The following is a 22,877-nucleotide window of genomic DNA, read 5'->3' on the forward strand; positions in this document are numbered from 1 at the left end:
GTAGTTTTAAGACCTGCAAGAGTTTGAAAGACATCAGAGTTTTTGAAAATACAATGAACAGAAACAGGCTCATGCCTGAAGCTTCCTGTCCCCTCTAAACTCTTACAAATCACAGATTTAGTTGTCTCTAAGAAACTAGAGTCAGGGATGCTATATATCTGGCAGAGCCTCAGGAGGAAAACAAATGAATTTAGAAAATTTTAAAAACTTAGAATATCAGCAGAGGACAGACGCTCATCAAATGCAGATGATCTGAAGTCCAGAGCTTGGCTTACACTGAGGAGGAGGCACTGAAACACAGGTCACAGTTCTTTCAGCAGATGATGGACCAGAAAAGGAAGAGGTATAGCAAAGATGATGGATAGACACATTTGTTCAAAAGCGGGGACATTTCTTGGAATGTAGAAATTGAGTGGATGCAAAATGAATGGAAAGCGTTAACATTTTGCTTTTTACAAAGGAAGGGTGAAATTACTTAGCTTTAGCTAAATAAATGGAAAGATGGAGCTAGAAAATAGAACGATTTGTGTGTTGTTCTTGGTAAGACTAATTTGGGACTTTACCAAGAATTCCAGGAAGTCAGGGGTGCGATGGGGAAGAAGAAGCAGTAGAAGGCTTGGAAGATGGATTTGGCAGGAGCAGGGCAGGAAAGGTAGAGGCGGCCGAACAGCAGGGAGGAGAGCTGAGGTGCATGTGTGTGCCAGTTATCTGAATATATGACCATCCCGAATCATCTACTTGCCCAGGTCTGGGTCTCCACGGACCAGAGCCATGCTTACTTTAAAACCTGATCAGAGAGACCAAGGTAGCCTTCTAGTTTTAAAACTTTCCTTGGGGCCTAAACATATAGAGGGCAAGATTTCTCTTTAAAAATATTCAGGCAGAATAATCAGGCAAGAGTAGGCAAGTCTTTGTTTTCGATATCTTTTCACAAGGAAATCTGGAAAAATAAAGCCAAGTATGCTATGTAGAAAGCTACGTATTGAGGTGAAAACAATTGGATTTATAAGCGTATCAAAATCTAAGGGAGTTAACACATTTGCCATCAAATTAGGTTTTGTGCTTTTCTCAGTTTTTAAAGTGGCTTTATTGAGGTATGATTTGCATACCATAAAATGCACCCATTGTAAGTGTATAATTCGTTGATTTTTTAGTAATTATGTAGCGTTCTGCTACTATCACCTCCATTTCAGATTTCTTTTTGAAACCAGAAATCTTGTTTAAAGATTTTTAAAAATTATTTTTAAAACCAAGACAAATGTGTAACAGGCCAAATGTTTAAATGTCTTTATTTAAAAATATTTGACATCAAGTTTAAGCTCCTATTGCCCATGACAAAAGCAGACAATGAATACCACTTATAGCAGTTTGTAGCTAAGACCAATAATGCTAAACTTCCTCTATTTCATATATGGCAGGCTTATTCTTTCTTTGGAACACAGATTTAATGAGTTAACATTAACTAGAAGAGACTGAAAGATTTACTAAAATACTGGCACATTTTTTCAAAGTACAATTGATGAAAAACTGATGAAATAATTGATGGAAACATCTTTCAATTTTTCTAGAAGGCAGCAGAAGTATGTCATATATACTGTTAAAAGTACATCTAATACATTTTTTTTCAGCATTGTCAGGAATTTGGAAACCAGTTAGCTAAACAGTGTTTACTAAACGTGTTTTGTGTACCCATTTCTGCCCAAGATGCTGCAGGGAGGTGCATGCTACAGTAGAGAGAATTCTTTATTCCCTAGGGTAGTGGTAAGAAATTGCCTCACTTTTTTTTTTTTTTTTTTTTGAGGCCCACTGACCTAAAGTGGAAAAAAAAAAAAAAAAGAATTATAGAAATGGTTGCTTTATATTTTTAATAAAATTCAATATAAAAAGAACTACAAAATTCTGGGCCATATAGAAATGGTTGCTTTATATTTTTAATAAATTTCAATATAAAAAGAACTACAAAATTCTGGGCCAGGCGTGGTGACTTACGCCTGTAATCCCAGCACTTTGGGAGGCCGAGGTGGGCAGATCATGAGGTCAGGAGTTTGAGACCAGCCTGACCAAAATGGTGAAACGCCATCTCTACTAAAAGTACAAAAATTAGCCAGGCTTGTTGTGCGCCTGTAATCCCAGCTACTCAGGAGGCTGAGGCAGGAGAATCACTTGAACCCAGAGGCGGAGGTTGCAGTGAGCTGAGATCGCGCCATTGCACTCCAGCTTGGGTGACAGAGCGAGACATTGTCACAAAAAAAAAAAAAAAAAAAAGAATTACAAAATAATACAACAACAAAAAAATTAAACAATGCTCTGAAAGTCTCTATTGTAATTAGCTACAGGAGAGAAGGCGAGGGATGGTGTGGGGTGTGGAGATGATGTGGTGAGAAAGAAAAAGATGTAAACAAAAAGGGGAAACAGAGAATTCAGGGCAAGGAAAATGAGCGTGGAACAGAAAGATACACACACAGACCCATCCATCCTTAAAGGGAGAAATACAGGAAGAGGAAAGAGAGGGAAAGGTGTCCAAGAAACAAAATGATCCTCCCCTGGCCATCACTTGGATCTTGCTGTCATAGGCACTGAACGCCATGGGGTGTGTGTGAGCACAGGTGTAACTGAGAGTGTGACTCTGAGGACTTGTCCTTTGATGTCCTTGAGATGACACTGGGCTCTGGAGTAGATATGGCCTCTCTGTCAAAGGCTCCCCAGGCTTGCTCTGGGAGTTTCCAGTCTATGTTGGGAGACTGAATGACTGATAACTAATAATGTGAAGTGGGGTTTTCAGTGTACAGAGTCTAGAAGCCTTCCTGGGGCAGGGCCGGGGGACGAGGGCAGGGCAGCACTGAGCAGGGAGGCGTGTGGGGAAAGGCACTTGGGGACCCTGGTTTCTCTCTTTCCTCATTGGTTTCTGCTTATCCTCAAGAAAAGACGTACGTTGGAACTACCCAAATCCAGACTTTGATTGTGACTGAGTGCATTTAAGGCTCTATCTCGTTTTGGTCATGAGTGTGGGTATTCACTGTAATTCAACTGAAGCCACATTTATGATATTTCATATCTTTACTTACAAACTAAGCTCTGAATTCTGCTCGCAGCCCTCTCTCCACCTTGGCCGTGAGTGACACTGGGCAGCTTCTGAAGCCTTGCTGGGTTTCAGTGCATTAAGTCATAAACTGAAGGCATCTGACTAAAAGATTTCTGAGATTCATCCAGCTAAAATAATGACATCTTTAAAATCAAAACGGAGCAAATAAAACCCTGAAAAATATAAACCTGGATAAAGAATATTTTGATTAAAATATCCTTAAGAATGTGTTATAAATTAAGGACAAAGCAGCCAATTTAAAACATTATCCAATTTAACCTGCATTAAAAACACTTTTTTTTTTTTTTGAGACAGAGTCTTGTTTTGTCACCCAGGCTGGATTGCAGTGGTGCGATCTTTGCTCACTGCAACCTTTGCTTCCCGGGTTCAAGCGATTCTCCTGCCTCAGCCTCCCAAGCAGCTGGGATTACAGGCACCCGCCACCATGCCCAGCTAATTTTTTGTATTTTTGGTAGAGACAGGTTTTCACTATGCTGGCCAGGCTGGTCTCAAACTCCTGACCTTGTGATCTGCCTGCCTTGGCCTCCCAAAATGCTGGGATTACAGGCATGAGCCACTGCACCCGGCTTATTAAAAACACTCTTATCCTCTAATAAATACCAAATCAGCCATTTGCCATTAAAAAAAATAAAATAAAGGGAAATATGATATGATTTCAATACTTTGTAGCATTTCATTACTTTGTTTTAAATGTTTAAAATTTCACAATTTTGTGTTCATCCATCCAATCTTAAAGTCATCATTGGCAGACTCAGCTTTCCTAAGAACTGGACTTTTAAAAGTCAAAATTATGGCCGATCTTTCTGAAAACGTTAAATGAACAGGGAAATAAAGGGAAAAGTGCAACTACTAAGAATCTCAAAAATAGAGTTATGTCCCTTTATCTTTCATTTTCACTATAAACCTCTCGGCTCTGATTTTGGTGTTCCTGCTCATAAATCCAGAGGGAATGCTGTGGGTGGTGGGCTGGATGGGTGTGAGAGGATACACTGTCGTCTAATAGGGGAATCAACCCTTTCAGTTGACAAAGACAGCAACCACATCTTTAGATGGTTTATTCGATCTGCGTGAAAGAGTGGCAGTGGGATTTCTGGCACTTGAATAAGCGGAAACAATATTTTTGGCTAGAGAAACTTCTCCTGAGTTCTCTCAGGGAGCCTTCTAGAAGGCCATCTGGACCAAGCAGTATTTCTTTTGTAAAACCCTGCATTTGGAAACAGAAATGAAAGGTGTGCGAGCGGCAATCAGACACCTATGAAAATGATCTGCTTTTAATATTTTGGGAGGAGGGATGTATTACTGTTTGTAAAGTTTCTAGATGAAGAGACTTACATAAGGAAGAAAACTCTTACTTTCCTTTTTCTTTCTTTATTAAGAGATACGTTTCCAGTTTATATTCCAGTAGAAGATGTGCTTATTAATGTGAACTTATCAGCTTGCACTGTTTTTCTCTCCGGAGTGAAATGAGAATGTTGGTTATCTGTGATATTTACAGTGGTTAGGTCAGGGAGTGATCTTGTTTTTGACATTTGTGATTGTTAATTGAACCTAGAATATAAAGATGAACACTTCCCCTTCCTCAGGCTTTAGCCAACTTGTGAGGCTATAACAAAGGAGAAATATTGAAAAAGCTAAACAAAATCCTTCCAAAACCAAACAAAGCATGTACATCCATTATATGAATCAAAGAGAATGTTCGGAAAACTGAAAATGAAGCAAAGCCGTATTTGTAGCCAGATACTTCAAAATATGAATATTCTAGCAAAGTATCTTTAAAAATTTGACACACATAACACATTGTGCTATTCCTTCACATTTTGCTGTTAGAGTCTCCATTTGGAAAGAAATGGTAAATTCCTATATTAAGATTTCCTGTGATTAGTGACTGTTTTAAAAAAGCAACTGACTCCTTTAGCTGTCATTTTTACCTAAGAAGTGATGAATATGGAAAGATTAAAAACGTTAGCACTAAGTTCATAATATAGATTTGAGGAAATATATATTATCATATATACTTGAATGTTTATATGTTGTATAAACATGTATGCTATATGTATTTGTTTATATAAAATTATTTCTATTGATATCAATTAACATTAGATGATTATTTGCTTCAGATGTTTTCAAGTATCCAATTTTTATACTATACAAAATTCTTTATTGATAAAAAAGAATTATTGAAATCATATTACTTAATAAGCATATTAAATTCATTTTGAATGAATAATTTTCCAATATTAATGGAATCACCATTATTATAAAAAAGACATAAAAATGAAATTAACTTTTAAGAAAATCCTTCATAAATTTAAAACAAATCATGTGGAAATGATTTATCGTGGCTAAAGCATTTTACCAAATAATTTGAAACTAAAACAGTTAATGGTATGCAGGTTGTATCTCAAAATACATTTTTCGGGAAGGATGGAAGAAAGTCAGTTTGACTGGTATTGTGGATGGAGACCTTACAGCTGATGCTGGCTAAATGAAAGACATTTTAGTTTCTGGGAATGAACACAGGAGCAGAGATTACTTGGAATGTCTAAACTTTTTCCAGCAGATGTTAATAAGATAAGAAAACCTAGAATCCCCAGTGTCAGTCTCTAGCCCTAACTCTGATTACTGTCACTGGACTACTGTGCCAGGCAAAATTTTTTAGCCTGAAAATACCTTTCTGTTTCCTGAAACAAAGCAGCCACAAGAATCACTGCCTGCCAAACAGGGACAGATGATATGAGCTGATTGTTATTTGTTTTAATGTGAAGTGATTGTCAACCTACATTATACTAAGGATATCAAACTATTTCCTTAGGACTTTTAATTAAAATAAACATCCCCCAAATTCTGTGATACCAAAGTCTGATCCCCAATAATTTATCTGCTCATGGTCTAAGCAGTTCCATGAATTTTGCCATTTGGAGAGGACAGGAAGAAAAGGTAGAGCTTTTATGTTTGAATAATAGTAATGATTATTACTATAGAGAACACAAATGGCTCAGCACTAACTGTGAACTTCAGCTATACCTTTGGTGTTTGGGCAGGATATAATTTAAGATGAGAGCAGGAAGAAGTAGAGAAAAGCAAAGATACATAATTTTTCCTTCTTGGGTCATTTCTACATAAAAGCATTACTTGAATGAAATTTTCATCAGAGGGAGGAAAAAGGTCTTTTGGAAATTTATGACTGTCACACTGGGACACAAACCACCAGTTTCCTATCTTTGAGAGAGTCATCTGCGCTTTGGACAAAATATCTGAGGGTTCATGTGTTCATCAGTGATTCACATTTGACATAAAACAGACTAGATGTTTGTTGGAAGCAACACTTTATACAATTGTGCAACCCATTTACACCAAATCTTTACAAACAGAACCCACATTATTTAAACCCCAAGATCCCCTCAAGATCCAGAGTCACCTACCTGCAGATCCAATTTCTATGACCGGCCAGTTTATAGGCAAAGTGAAAGAAACATGCTAACTGGATAAAATAACCATATGTCCCTACTGGAAGCCCCATTACTTGAATCATTTCAACCTTGCTGGACAAAACACCAGGAGAATTTGCTGTAGGAAACAAACCTCCACAAATGGGGCAGGGAAGAAATTACCTAATAGTTAGTCTCCCCTCTGCTCTAATTTCTATGGTTCTGTGTTAAGAAAAGCCATCCTGCCACACTGTTGTGAGAGCTTATGCCCCAACAAGAGGGCATTTCTTATTAAAAAAAAGTCCAGAATTGAACATTTAAGTTGCCATCATCAAAAGGTATGGCAACTTTGGGAGCATTTTCCCAAGGGACAACACTTTTCAAGATACAATGGAAAAGGGTCATTTTCCTCATTCAAAAACGTAAATGCTAAGAAAAACACGTGTTTCTGGTTTGACTTCTGTTTGTTGGCTACTGAAATTCAGGGTAACCTCTCCCACACCCCTGTCTGCTTACAATGCCAACTGGCCTCCTTTGATGCTACCCAGTGTGAAACCCAGCTGGGATGGGTCATAGACACAGTGCTGGTCCAGACTGGAACTCTGCTCTCTCCTTTCAATGGTTTACATGCTGCCCCAGTTTCCTATTTCACCAGGAAGTGTTTATGTCCTCAGCTGGCACAAGGCTCATAGCAGAGGTACAGAGCATTCAGTGTGAGTGTGCGTGGGCAGGTATGTGAGAGAAGGGGGTGGATGGAATTATTTGCACGTGTGCATGGGAGTCCATGGCTCTTCATTCTAGGTAATATCTAGATTTATTCATGGGAATCTTGATTTGGGGTTAAGACACAAAAATGGACATTAAACACAAGGTCAACTTAAAATACTGTTTCTATGAAGTGCATTACTTTTCTGATGGCCACTGTTGATGGGAAATGGAAGGATGCTATTTATCATGAAATTGGTATAAGTCCAAATTGGATATTTCCAATGTAACACATTCTGCTTTTGGATATTAAGTGTGAGTTTGTGCAAAGATGAGTCTGCTGGTGTGTGTGTGTGTCCATGTGTGCCTGGGTTGAACATGGACTTCCTTAGGGAATGACCCATTTAATATTGTTACCCACTTTGGCAAGTCCTGGGATTTTCAAGTGTCCTTGCCGCCAGTGAAAAGTGCAAGGGACATGTCTCACATGGATGTCACAGGTTCAGGTTCACCACTGGAAACCAGTTTTTCTTTTTTCTTTATTTTTTTGCAGGGGGGAATGTTTAATATTCAGAACTGTAATACATTTTCAATATTCTTTCTCCTAAGTAATTTTGCACTGTAGGTATCAAAACTTTACTCCTTCTGGAAGTCACAAGGCTGAGTTTAGAGATTACCTCTAGGATAGATTTATAAACGTAACTTTCCCTCCTATCCTCTTAAAAAGAGGCAAACGGTATTATTGCAAATAACCTTTAAGATAATTAACTGACAATGCTGCAACTAGCATAAAATCTTCCTTCAGGCGACACCTAATTTAAGTGTTACTGGCACAAAGTGGAGACAGATTGTGCATTACCACTGCAATATTTACATAGCAGAAACCCACAGAGCAGGAAACGCGAGGCTCAATGATGCACTAAATTAGGAACAACCGTACTCCAGTGTTAATTTGCTTTCCATTCCATCCAAATCTCAGGTCCAGAAATTGGTACAAACACATATACAACCTCCCACTCTCAAATGACTAAACCGGAGGAGATTTCTGTACTTTTTTCCCCCTTAATTAAAATAACTTGAAATTTATTTCTTTCCTCCACAAGAACCATTTAGTCAAACTGTGTTTATTTCATTACAACTTGTTCTCACTTTGATCTAAGATTATTTTCATATGAATGTTGCACAGAAGTCTGTAGAGAAAAACTAAACAGACTTCTATTTTCTCTAAGGCTGCCAATATATTTTATGAAAAGAATAAAATGAGAGACTTGAGAGCCAGTTAGTGAAATATTTAGGAACATGGGCAGGGCAAATCTACCTCAAGCAATTTTCTCACTGGTGAATGTTGTTCCCTCCCTTTCCCCCCTCCCCAGATACAATGAGTTTTCTTAAACCATTCACACAACATATTTGTTTCATTCTTCGCGACAATATTTTCAACACTACTTTCAGCCAAGGCATTAACAAAACATTTACCTTTCCTAATTGTTGATGTTCTTTAAAGGCAGCAATCAGTTCTTCAGCCCACTTAATTTTTTCAGGGGAAGGAGAAAACTGCTCCTGGACCACGGCAATTTGGTTAGGGTGAATCACCTGCTTACCTACAAGAAGATTAATAACGTCGGAACCACGAAACAACGAACAGATGTTCAAACAAAATGTTTCTATCGCGTGAGGTTCCTGAAGGCCTCATAGACTGCATGTTAAATAACTAATTTAAAACTTTTTATTGAGAAAACAAAACAAAACCTGCAATCAGACAGGCTTTTCCAGAATACCACAGAAGCAAAACTACAACAATGGAAGTAATTGTGTTTCCGATCCTATAGAAATGCCACTTTAGGGCAGATAATCTCTTATTTTTAGTTACAGGTGGGCTGACTAGGCAGCTTGTTGAATAACTGCTTTGGCTGGGACTTTAAAGGATAATGTCTGCAAATTGGAGGGATTATTTTTAGTTGAAGTAGAAAAAATTAAATGAGAATTCTCTCAAATTTTATAAGGTGTCTTTTGCTTTTTTTGTAGAATTATACCTCTTTCCATGATTTCTCTTAGAAATGGTCTGCTGGTTTTCATAAAGCTTACAGATGCAGGCATTACAACTATATTATTATCAAATACAGTCTTACAATAGTATATTTAATTTTTTTTCTTTTAGACGAACATAGTTTATGTGTCATGTCTAACCCCCAATAGAAAATTGGATTTGAATGAAAATATTTTATTCAGTATGGTAAAATAGAAGGCAGAGTTGAACACTGCAGCCTCTGGATTACTCCATTTAAAAATTTAAAAATAGATACTTAAAGTTTCTCTGTCCAAAAATATACCCAGATTTTCCCTTTTGGCTTATAGAATCAAGAATGGGTATTTCCCTCTTTATAGCTCCCTACATATCCCAGAAGAAATCTTATCTCTGTAGAAATACCTTCCAAAAAGATTTATGATTCTTTTTATAGTTGAAAGATTTTAAATGAAAACACCATACAAAGATAAGAGCCATAGGATTTTGTGAAATAATGCAGTCGCTAAAAAAACAATTTAACAATCAGGGAAGTGTGGAATCCAATCAGATCATTAATAAAATGCAACATCATTTAATGTTATAATCATGATGAGATTATATTGTGCTACGTGATAAAGTTATGAACATAATTGGCTCTTTAAAAATAATGTACACTTAATGAACATTTACTCTGCTAAATATATTTGTCGGTACATCAATTTGCTTTGCTTTTGAAATAGTTATTTTAACATTCAGACAGTACAAATTATATCCTTGATGTTTTATATCCTTGCTGTCAGTTCGTATTACTTGTCATTATTCTGTTAGAATGAAAAAAGGAATGATGCTTGTAAAAACATATTTTTAGTGTTTCATGTAAAAGAGTTTAAGTGGATAAATATAATAATATCTTTTCTTTCCACTGGCATAATTAAAACATCCTTACATTGCTATTCCATTATTTTCTGTCAGCGTACTAATAAAATGTTAAACACTTTTATAAATAAAGATTCTTTAAATTACCTGAGGAATAATTTCTGGGAACGAATAACATGAGGGATGACGAGAGGGCTTTTTTCAGTAGTAGGTTTCTCTGAGATTATATTTAAGTAATCTAATAGTTGTTAGGGTATTGTTAATAAAGGATGTCAGTTCTGGTAGTCATTTCCTACTAATTGTTAGCCCTGAATTTCATAATTTATGTACCTAATTTACACCAATGTGTAAAAAGCCAGATTTCATGGGAACTTCTTGGTACACGCACTATAATTTGAGGAGCAAAACACAAACTACTTAAAGTACTGTGAAATCACTGCTAGCTCTCCATCCTCTGGTGCCTATGTTTTGGCAATGAGGCTAATTAAGATCCATGTTAGGTTTTAGAAATGTGTGGGCACTCATATATGAAGTTCTCTTTCGTCACATCTTAGATATTCCAACAACTGTATAGCAGACTTTAATGCCATGTGGGAACCAGGCAAATATTTTATACAGAAGAGTTGTTATTGACAAGTTACTGAGAGGGTGCAAAATTGGAAGACATTAAAATTTATGACCATGAAATCCTTTTTACAGTACCGCTTGATATATCATGCTTTAAATCAATACCTGTCAAGTCTTTTAGGTAACTGTATGATGGTGTCATTTTTGTCTTCTACAATAGACTGCAAAGAAGAAGAAAACCTATAGTGCTTCATATTTATAATCTTTCTTCTCAGCATGTAGCACTGGAGTAACTGTAATGACGAAGTCAGCTGTTAAAGCTTTATTCTAAGATTTAGTTTTGGTTTCTTTTTTATAAAAAAATTCCTAAAGTTAATGGCCATTTATACAGCCAATGCGTTGATTTAAAATCAGTCGACATGGACTGTGACTCTGGGAAATGACCGCAGAAAAGAAACTACAGCTGACTTTTAAAAACTACAACTCATTAAAAATATATATCATTTTTTAAAGTACAGGAAATCCTTATAGCACAGACTTAGTCTTCCTTACCAGTGTTATGGATAACACAATACTTTCATTGGATTTTAAACCTTTCAACCACCTGCTTCAGATAAGACATGTCCTCCTTCCTCCATCCCTCCCTCTCTCCTTCCCGCTTTTCCTTTCCTTTTTTTCTTTCCTTCTTTTCCTTCTCCTTGTGCAAAGCCCAAGGTATGTCAATCAAATGCCAAACAACTAGGACAAACAGATCCTGAGTGGTCTAAAATACTCATTAAAAAACATTTATATTTAAAAACGACTACAAATAATATCCTATCTTATTATCAGATTGATTACCTCTTATTGGTATGCAGAAATATAATTGGGACAACAAAGACTTTCTCTCTAAAAATTGCAAACTGCCTACGAAGTGTGGCTCCCTAGTTATGGCCTGGTTCCCTTGAATATATAATGGGCACTGTGCCCTCTGTGCCTTCCCATTATCCTCACTTCCCCCCCTTTTTTTTAGTGATTTAATACTCCCCGTCGTGGAGAAACAATAGTGCCAGGTCCATAAGCTCCTCGTGCTGAGTTGGGCACAGTCTAGAAATTTAAACCTGATTTGAAATAGCCTGTCTTCTGCGATTGAATTAGGGGCCAAGTTAATTCAGTCCTGTATCTTGGAGACACTCTCCAGCTCCCGGAGAAGTTCTGGGGCAGACATTTACCCCAGAGGAGGCAGAGGAAACTCAGATTCTGCTGAGTGATCGTGGAGGGGTCAGTGTCAATGCAGTGCTTTCTCTTTTCTATTAAATTAGTTCCCATTTTGGAGCAACATCTGGCTGCCTGGCAGCCAGTGCCATACATTGCAGGCCAACAACATCAGGGTCTATTAGATAAATTTCATGGAGTTTTTCTCCAACTTTTTCATTTGGGTCACATCCTAACCAGTCGTTGGAAAGAGGCAGAAACAAGCACAATCACATGGATGTGGCAGAGGACTCCTTTCTTCCTCAGTCACTATGAAATGCAGGGAGAATTCGTTTATTAATAGTTCAGATAATTGAAGAATATTTCCCTATATGGGATCACACTTATTTAAACATTTGGGGGGATATTTATTTTAGCTCTTTGTGTGAAAAACACAAGAACAAACTCAGAGCTTTATTTAATTCGAATATAACACTAAAATAGCTTCTTAGGTCATTCAGTTTTATTTTGGACTAAATCATCATCCATTAAGGTATTTTTTACATTTAAGCCTGCTTTATGAAACGTTTCTTTCAGTAACCGCTACCTAGATACAATTCAAAACCAGTTATAACGGGAATATCGGGATGCTCGTCTCTTTTCCTTATTATTCGGGTGCCTTTCTGATATTCATATTCTTAGAACTTTCAACAGAACAGTAAGAGTGAAGGAGCGCACTGTGTTTTTCCCATGGTCATCAGTTTGTGTGTGTGCAACTTCATGTGGATGTTTGTGGGTAGACTCCTATTGTGGTTTTTCGAAAAACAGATCTCTGTTGTAAAAACACAATTTTCAGTTGCTCCCCTGGCTCATGGGGACCTGAGTGACCAGGCACACCAATCAACAGTAGCCGCCTGTGCCCCAGACCGGACTGCAAGGGGCCGGCTGAGCCTAGTGCCAGCCTATGCCCGTAGGTGTCGCCAGGTATACGGACACTCACTGGGAGATGGGAGAGAGAGGACGGGCTTGGAGTGGCAGAAGAGCAAACAACTAGTTATGAGTAAAAAACAAAACAAAACAAAAACCAAAGATAATATCACCAACATTTTTTCAGAAATGAATTAAATTTTGGATATTCTAGGAGATTTTTCTTCTATCCATCAACCAAAATTCTTATGGCGGTTCACTCAAAAACACTCTTTTAACAGCCTCATCCCTCCCTACAGGTCAGCCAAGACCACAACAAAATGATTAAGAGGATAGAGGAAAAAAAAAAGCAACTAATATCAAGAGGAAATAAAATGAGTGATTTGTTGACTTGCAGGGCCCAAGAAAACCATGACAGTGTGTGTGGCAAGTTCTTCCCCTGTGTGGCTTGTTCATATTTCAAATAGCGGAATAAGATATCTGATGAGATTAGAAGTGTTTTCGGGTCAAGTTTCTATTTTTCTGGAATGCTTGCTAATTTAGACACTGCTTTCTAAGACAGGAATCATACCAGTGAAGCCCATCGCAGCTCCTTCTCGTGACTGTCTAAGAAGCCCAGCTCCATCTCGAAAGTCAATGTACACCAGATCTATGGCTTGGAGACCAAAGGCTTTTGCTATGACAACAATCTTTTGCCGGGCGTAGAGAATATCCAGGGTTTCTTTACTACTTGTTGCACCTGAAAATGGGATGTTAACAGAAAAAGGAGGCTTTAACTTTGGAAACCGCACCCAGATATTTATTATAAAACCTCAGTTTGTACAGATATCTATACCTCCCTGGGAATTGCTCCTCTGCAAAATAATTGTTCAAATATAAATGAAGACAGGGATATGTGGAGGCCAAGTTAAATCTCATATGTGTCTGTTTAACTGACAAGGCATCTTTCAATAGAACTACTTCTACCTGCATTAAGAGAAGGCCCCTTCTCCATTCTGGGAGGCTGGGTCAGGGTCACAAGGGACTCCTGATGTATTTTTTTCCTTCTTATCATTGCTTGAAAAGTGCCAGTCCAAAGACAGCACCACAAAAGGTGGCCCAGCAGCTATGCAGGGCAATGGTTCGTGTTTCACAGCAAGCACAGAACTGTGTGTGCTGTGGTTGCTATGCCCTGTCCAAACTGAAGTTCTGAGCCAAATGCTTCAGCTTCAGGGTCTGTCTGGATGCAGAACTTGGGGAGACGGCAGGGCACTTGTTTTGAGAGGGCTGGAAAGCGTCAATATGCCTTCTGTAGCCCGCTGAACCATTGGATACACAAGTCTCCTGGAAAGACTCGTATTCAAATAAACTCAGTGTATTCACCCTGAGGGGAGGGAAGTGTCTCTGTTTATATTTGGAGTGTGCCACTCCCTGCTCAGGGAAAGTGCCTGTCTTCAGGTCACTGGGGCTGGTTTCCGTGGCCTCGGCCTCTTTTCTAAATGCTTCACGGTCTCCAGTCACACACGCAGACCCCTCAAGTGCAGCGCACGAGGGATGGTGAGAATCAGTGAAAATCAGAACATTTAATACTAAGAGTTTGGAAACATATTGTAAGAAAAATTTAAGATCCATTTAAAATAATATTTATATACCGCATATTCTGCAGAAAACAATTCATTAAGGCAAATGTGAAATCGCCTTAAATTTGCAATAGAAATCTAGACAGCCCACGGATGGATGTGAAAACAAAATACTGAAGCAACGGTGAGGCTGTTCACATAATATATTTATTAGGAGCAAAGGAGATGCCATCTATTCTTGAGCATGCCTGGGGCTGCAGCAGGCTTTCTATTGCTCGTGTCTTCTGTAAATGAACAGAAGTAATCATGTAGTGTTCTAGAAGCAGGGCAGCTATGGGGACCTCTAAATTATCAGGAAGTAGTGTCCATTCCATTGTCATGAAAAACCATTGTCACGGTTGGCAAATATACATTGTTATGTAAATGTCCATTCTTGAGGGGCAAAGAAAAAATATATACACACATATACACACACACAGAAAAAGAGAGAGAGAGGTCTTTGACACCTATGCTGGCTCGAAAGTCTTCTCCTCCAAAAACAACTGCATCTAGAAAGAGACCTACTTGAGGCCCGATCTTTAGGGTTTCTTCACACACTGCCTGTAAAAGAGCAGAACAGAACCAAGTCTCACGAAAACACGTGCGTCAGAGGGAAGAGGCACAGTGCCTTTCAGTAACAGGACGACCTGACTCTTTACACAGTTTGGCTGAAGGCAGTCCTAAAAACACAGCCCAAATTTACCCCTTTCAAAAGGTATTTAATATTATCCAAGATAAGTATATTGTATATATTTGCTCTGTTTAATGGATTATATTAATACAGTTATAATGTCCAAATTGTAGTTCATTTCATTTTTGGAGAAACTTTGAGTTAACTCATTTTGCTTGCGCTGTAAGTTATTTATATCTTTCCAGAATTTGTTTTTGCTTTAAGAGACTCTCATAAAACCACAGGGGAGAAGGAAGGAATTTTAAAATCAAACTAATTGAATTATTTGCATTAGGATCAAGCACATGGTCTCAGGATTAAAGACAGTACAAAAACCTGCAACTCCAGAGGGGAAAATAAAAATGCAACAAGTCATCCAAGATGTGTTCATAAAGCAACTTCGACATTTATATATGAAAGTCAAGGCAAATACCATTTGTCATAGACATAACCATGAATCTTGAAAGCTAGAGATATAACCTGCTAATATATGTGGGTGGGAAAGAAACGAGGAACCGGTGGAGACACTGTTGATTAATTTCAGACATCCTAAGTGCTTCTAAGTACATTATGGAATAAAATAGCGAAGCAGTGCTTAAAAATTAAATCACTGGATGAATCTGGTTGCATCTAAGGGTTATGCTTTTGATTATATTCTCAGGATTCTGGGGCTGGCTGGAAGAATTTATGGTTAGTTGTGTAAACAAGCAGCTCACAGGACAAGTCTTGACGCAGCTCCGCAAACATTTGCACTCGACCCCCTTCCACACATCCCAAGGCCTCAAAGTTGCCGCTCACACATTCTGTCTCCAGTATAGTTCGAGTATGATTTTTTCTGTTGTTTTTAGTTATTTCTTTGCTCCTGCCTTCTGCAGGGGCTGGGGTGGGGGGTGGGAGTCTAGGAACTCTGAAAGGGGGTGCTAGATTGATATTTGCAGGTCAGGTGGAAGGAGAGGCATGTTTTGGAAAATAATATAAATGCCCCCTGATAAACGAGAAAAAACGAGCGAGCTCTGAATTTTTAAGGCAGGTAGTTTAGTGCAACCACACAGCGGTTGAAAACACTTGGCTCAGCTAATATTCCCGCATGTATATTAGAAGATATTCGATGTTCTAATGTGGCAAATTGAAAAAATGTACTGCAAATTATTTGTGTGCATGAACTTACAAATAATAATCTTCTCTGCTAGCCATTACTGATAATGTTGCTACAGAGAGGGCAGAAAATTTCCCAATGAAAAGACAACTGATAGAAAAGAACATTTCAAAGTTAATTCATAAGGGTGACAAAATAAATTTTCATGTACATTTAGTCTATAAATGCAATAATTCAAGGCATATAATTACACAGTGATTAATTAAAATTGTTACTAGGAATATATAAATGCTTCATTTAAATATTTTGGACTGGGAAGCTTTTCCTTCTACTTAACTGATTTCATTGTTTTCTAAGATGCTGGTAGCTTGGTTTTCGGACTATTACAGATAACAAATGGTGTTCAACGTTTCCTTTGCTTATAAATCTTTCTAGAAACACATTTTAAGAAGATGTTAAAATTGAAAGCAAAAGTTCTCTTTAGGTGACAAATAAAATGCTAACTTATTAACCATATTATGGCTTTCTTACCTTAAAATTGAGCAAACCCATTGCAGTTTCCACAAAAGGGATTAAATTCATTGGTTGTTCAAGTTTTCGGCCTTTTAAGTGGAATGAAAATTTGTCTGCAAACTAAAATCAGAAGTGTCACAGGTGATTAGTGGGGAAAAAACGTACAATCACGGAAATGTAGACACAGAAGTAGTAGTTAAGTCTTTGACCTGAGGAAGTAATATCCAAGCCCCTCTCGTCCACACAAAAGAAGTTTTTTAAAAAAGAAGAAGAGCAAAGAAAAAGGTAATGAAGTTCCCACCAAACTAAACAGTAAAATCCCAAGGATTACAATTTTTTTCTCCCAAAGGAGCACCTTGAGGCCTAGGAGTGAGAACTGGAAGGAGAGAGTATAAACACTTTCCCTGAAAACGTATTTACTGAAGGCCTGTTGCCCTCGCTTCGTTAAATGCAAATGGTAGGCCCTTAAAACAATGAAGTCTTCCTCTACCTGCCATTCTGCTTTTGTTTCGTGCCCAGCACTGACATCAGTGTAACTGTTCAGCAGCCTTCTACGTGGAGTCCATATTATTCATTATAGCACCATTACCCTTTGTTCAGAAGGTTTTTCTTCATAATTTTTTAGCTTACCTAGGAAGACCTTAAAAAGGAAGTTTAATTCTTTGAAGACCAAAGCTCGCCAATTTTTTCCATGAGACCAGTTCACAGCTAGCTCTGTGCTGCCAGTGGGGTAGCCCAAATTCCAAAATCTATCATCTGGAAACATACAAAAGCTCTTGCCCAGATTCCTCCCCCCCTTCAAAAGAGGGAAAAACACACTCTAAATTGTAAATCTATAATGCCTATCTAGATCTAATAAGATGTGGGGCGATAGAAAAGAAATACAGGTATGATAAAGATATTTTTGTAAATAAAGATGAAAACATATATATCCATTTTAAATTTAAGAAATATTCAGCCATTAATAGATATCAAAGGAAAAGGGAATTTTAATCATCTCTCCATTCAGTCTCAGTTGGGTAAATCATATCTAAGAGATTTGCATAAATATAAACCATCAAAGACTTTTCATCTTCAAAGGGGGTTTCAAGACCCTATAAGCTTTGTACTGTAATCATCACAGGTCACCACCCTGCAGGAATAAGGCTGCTATGGCAACATAAAAAAACTAATGCTTAAGGCTTAGCATAATATTCTGACTAATAGAAAGGAAACTCATTTGAAAAGCTGGCAGCCTATTTACCAGAAGCGGGATTAGAGGTGTTATTTCCCCTTCTAGCTGCCCCCTCCTTGCCGGTGCACCACCCCCCTAAAAAATCTAATCACTGGGATCTTTAAAAAGCTTTTGAGCAATTTGCAGTAACTTTACAATTAGGCTAAAATAAATCACAGCTTTCAGTAATGCAGAATTATTCCCAGTTGCTCCCACTGCCCCCCCTTCAAAGGACATCATCATCACCTCCTTAGTAACTTTTCAAGGGAAGGAATAACTCAACCAAAATAGCAAGAAGGAGCAGAGGGCGACAATTTAAGGGGATAAAATGTATAGTATTTGATGTAGATGAAAATAAAACATAATTCATTTCTCATTTATGCTAGAAAGTGGTAGCACAGTATTAGTGGTTTTGGTGTTAAAAATGTAGTAGGGATTTTTTTTTCATTAAAAAAAGAAAACTTGTGAAGTGACTTGCCCCATTCTTTGTGATGACAGTTATAACTACAAAAATCATGGACTTTAAAACCAAGTCAACGCTTTACAATATATTCCCTGTTCCTAGTGAGAACACCACTAATGCCTTTTGTTTTTAAGCCAATAGGGGCATTTAAAAATTAAATATTCTGGCCCATCCTCCTCCTCCTCCTCCTCCCGCTCTTTCTTAAAAAATTGCATTAAGTACTAACACAAAAGGTAACTAGTGGAGAAGTTTCAATTAATTTTTTCAAAAGGAGACGATTAAATGTTTCCGGCCTGGTAAAGTGTTCATTTCAGTGAGGTGGAGGGGACTGGGGTAGGGGGAGGAGAAGAAGGGGGAGAAATCACAAAGAGATTGGGGAGGAGATGAAGTAGCAGGGCTCAGCAATTCTTTCAATTCCAGTGCACACCCAATAGTGTGTTGGAAGAATGCACACTGTTCGGGATTTGTGGGAGAATTGTCCCATGACAAAGGAGGCAGGGTTACGCTTGTTATAGTCCAATAAGCCGTGCCAGTCAAACAAGAACCCACACTAGCGACAAAAGGCGAGCAAGAGATTCTCACACAAAAGAAAACAAGTAAGCCCATCTTTCAGTTGTGCATCAGGCTCTGGGTTTTATGCTTCACATAAATACAAACGGAGAGGAAAAAATAAACAGCCAAAAGGACTTCTGTTAACTAGAAGTCCTATTTAAATTTCTGTATGTGTCTCACTTCCAAGGATTTAAAACAGCGAACAGAAGCCATAGCTGAAGGCTGGCTGGGTCTCCCCCTTCCCCGTCTGAAATTAAGGGTAATAACGGTGATAAATAGGCATTAACTATGAAACCAAAAGGGAACAGTGACTTCAGAGTCCATTTCAATCAACTTAAGACATATCTGAATGGGCTCAGGGCCCTCCAGGATATTAACATACTCTAACTAGTATCTCCCAGCTTCTGAGGGTAACCCTGGAGAGAAGAACTCCAGCTTAGTCAACAAATACTGGTCCTTGAATACAGCCCAACACAGAGCTGTCCAAAAGAAACTGTATAGCAGCAGCTACATATGTAATTTTAAATTTTCTTGTAGCTACATTAAGAGGGTAAACTGAAACAGGTGAATTTAATTTTAATAGCGTCTTGCATTCAACCCAACAGATCCCAAATGTTATTTCAATGTGTAATCAATATAAAAATTACGGAGATAGTTTACATTCTCTTTTTGTCCTCTCGGTGAGTCTCGAGTCTTCAAAATTGAGTGTGTATTTTGCACTTCCAGCACATCTCAATTTGTGCTGGCCACGTTTCAATGCTCAGAAGCCACATGTCATCGTGGCCGTGGCGCTGGGCAGCGCAGACCTGACACACTGGGTGCATTCAGCAGGTGAGCAGTTTCATAGGTGCTATGACAACCCAGGGTATTGCTGTGGTGACAGCCACAGCCTCAGAAGTAATACTAGATGTGGCTTCCACGAAACCACCACTGACCACGCGCCCTGACCACAAATGCTTCCAGTTTTCACACCTCACAGGCCCCAGAGAATGACACATTCTCTGCCCCAGAATGACACAGTGAAATGTTATTTTATTCAGTGGAGATCTGCAGAAGAATAGCGACCCTCAAATAAAATCTAGCCCCTCCACCCTTTGTCAATTAAAACAATCATAGTGTAATTAGGCCCATTTCAAAAGTTTTCTTAAGTAATTTGACATGCCAACCACTTTACATTTCAGGTTTTTATTGGCTGAAAAGTCTGTCATGAAACACAAACACACCTGTCAGCAATTTAAAAAGGATGCACTAGAGAACTGCTCAGGAAATAATATCAGTGCTAATTAAAACCACTAGTTAAAAGCTTCCTGTTCATTCCTCCAGTTGCCCTAAAGAGTGACCTTTTCCTCCCGTTCTTTGGGTTCATTTTTTCATATGCAGCAAATGTGCCCTCCCTGCCTGGGATGATTTCAGATGAATCTCAGTAAGGGCCACTTACGTCACTGCTCTTCCAGGTGGAGGCCTTGGCTTAGGGCCGGGCAGGGTGGAGGAAGGGATGAGATTCTCGGGCAACCTAGTTTCCAGGGATTACTCTAGGAGGACTACTGAGGAGGTTGTTCTGGCCAAATCACACATCCAATTAGGAAGCGAAGCATCATTTCAAAAGTGCATTTGGGCAAAGGCGAGTTTTCCTTGTGTGAAAGAAACAGATTCTTGCGCTTACTGCTTTTTCTCAAATCCTTTCCTCTCTGCTCTGTGCGTGCATTTTCCAAACCTGTGGCACCCAGATCCCTTCTTCTTGCTGCTCCTCCTTAGCTTCTCTTGAGTCTTTCTGAGACGGAGTCTCACTCTGTGGCCCAGGCTGGAGTGCAGTGGCGCAATCTCGGCTCACTGCAAGCTCCGCCTCCTGGGTTCCCACCATTCTCATGCCTCAGCCTCCCGAGTAGCTGGGACTACAGGCGCCCGCCACCACGCCCAGCTAATTTTTTGTGTTTTTAGTAGAGACGGGGTTTCACCGTGTTAGCCAGGATGGCCTCGATCTCCTGACCTCGTGATCCGCCCGCCTCGGCCTCCCAAAGTGCTGGGATTACAGGCATGAGCCACCGCGCCCGGCCTCTCCTGAGTCTTAAAGCAAAGCATTAGCTACTCACCCACTGGATTTCTTCAGGACTTTCCACCTTTGGTAGCATCAGGCTGGAAGGAAGGACCCGGGATTGCAAAAGGGTCTCTAGGTCTTCTTCCGCCAGACCGCTGGAAACTGAGTTGACTCTCACACATTTTTCAGTAGGGCCCAGATCAAAGTCTTCAAGAGTTTTTACAATTCTCAGTCGAGCTTCATTCTATAAGTGTCAATAAAAAGTTTATTGTTATTTTTATCATTGAGGGGAGCATCATCAAATCGTTTATGAAACTGTTACGTGGATTCAGAGTCTGAACACCATTACTCTTATCTACACATTTCCTGTCCACCAAACAAGTAATATTTGAAAGAAGTCATCCAGTCTGAAAGGTGAGCAGTTGATTTCTAGGCTTCATTCGCCATAGCTGTAACATAGCCGAGACGCACTGCAGTGCCACAGTGGGAGTGTCGTCTTTCTCATTAGCATTGCTTCCCAATTGGAAGGGGAAAATAGTTAATGGGTAATTTTTCACTGAGCATTAACTAAGTGCTAAGCATGGTTCTATGTTCTTTACCTGCACTTTCTCATTTAATAAACATAAGAAATTGGCTAACATCTAGATTGTGGCCATCTCGTCTGTCAGCTTCTTCACATTAGGGAAAAAATAAGGCTTTTTCTTTTTCCACATGCATCATGCTTTTTTTTACTCACTATTTTATTGCAACTGAGTTGAATCTTGACATTCAATTAAGAAGATGCTCACAGGAATCTGACAATGCGTACTACAAAAAAAGCTCCCACTTCTTCAGGTGGAAGGCAAGGAATCCCTTCATGAAGGGCTTGACAAATACATTTTTTTCTTTGACTTGACAGGCTCTGCTCCACAGTTCAGAAAAGCTGAAAGGCTGAAAGTCTGCTTCAGTATTTGAACTGTCCCCAGAAAAACTATATGAAACCAAGTATGTTATTTATTGGTTTCAGCTTGGGGGTGATGAAGGTGGGCTGGGGGAGAGAAAGAAGTGCATGGAAAGGGTGAGGGCTGGAGTCAAGAGAAAGAAAGCACTTGGGGTCATTACTTCCTGCCAATTTCAGTTTCAAAAGCAAACTCCTCCAACTTGCCAACAGCCCTCAACAAATTCTCATTGTCAGAATGAACACTTATCAAAAGTGGTTTCATTTGGGAAGGGTTTTTATGATACTAATAAAACTTTAAAGCTTCTCACTGCTGATGAATGTAGTTTAAAAAAAAGTCTCAACAATACATAGTCATTTGAAAAGCAATACTGATCTAGAAAAATAACAAACCAAAGTAGAGACAAAAAAGAATCATTTAAGCCAATATTGAGTTTAAGTCCAAGCAACAAGACAACCCAGGACAGTAGATTTAAACCAGACAGATGTGGGTGTATGAGCGGGGAGGAGCAAGGAAGGCTTCCAAATGTGGTCTGAGTTAAACAATGTGAGGAAACAGTAGCTTAGAGTTGTCAGGTCAGATGGAAAGAGTACCTAAGACAGTTTAGGACCGCTCTGTGAAGTCCTGATTTACCGAGCTTCAGCTGCCAATAATTAGGCCAAGCTTAGATAAAAGCAACAGAGAGCTCAGACTAGCTAAAGTCAGAGATGATGCAGCCAACAATGGCTTGGTTCCACATCATACCTTTGTTTTATTCCATAGATATAAAACTCGCCCACTTGCTCTACCATGCGCTCTTTTTTTTTCTTTTTCTTTTGAGATAGAGTCTCACTCTGTCACCCAGGCTGGAGTGCAGTGGCGTGATCTCGGCTCACTGCAATCTCTGCCTCTGGAGTTCAAGTGATTCTCCTGCCTCAGCCTCCCGAGTGGCTGAGCCTACAGGCACCAACCACCACACTCAGCTAAGTTTTGTATCTTTAGTAGAGATGAGGTTTCACTGTGTTGGCCAGGTTGA

The 22,877-nt window shown here is 38.9% G+C and overlaps 1 protein-coding gene across 3 annotated transcripts in view; it reads right to left on the reverse strand.

Moving 5' to 3' along the window:
• The window catches only part of CLYBL (citrate lyase beta like), a 298,831-nt gene that overhangs the window by 17,539 nt on the left and 258,415 nt on the right, over positions 1-22,877 (reverse strand). For all 3 annotated transcript variants that reach the window (XR_002732819.2, XM_031934942.1, XM_023218021.2), the window contains exons 3-7: positions 20,980-21,168; positions 16,680-16,781; positions 14,850-14,943; positions 13,356-13,523; positions 8,713-8,837 (exon numbers count right to left, since the gene is read on the reverse strand). Coding sequence is in view for 2 of the 3 variants with exons in the window: in XM_031934942.1 (XP_031790802.1) it covers positions 8,713-8,837; positions 13,356-13,523; positions 14,850-14,943; positions 16,680-16,781; positions 20,980-21,168 (678 nt within the window). In the remaining variant the exon portion in view is untranslated. The remainder of the gene's footprint in view (positions 1-8,712; positions 8,838-13,355; positions 13,524-14,849; positions 14,944-16,679; positions 16,782-20,979; positions 21,169-22,877) is intronic.

The sequence above is a fragment of the Piliocolobus tephrosceles genome, chromosome X (genome assembly GCF_002776525.5).
Source record: "Piliocolobus tephrosceles isolate RC106 chromosome X, ASM277652v3, whole genome shotgun sequence".
Taxonomy (NCBI): domain Eukaryota; kingdom Metazoa; phylum Chordata; class Mammalia; order Primates; family Cercopithecidae; genus Piliocolobus; species Piliocolobus tephrosceles.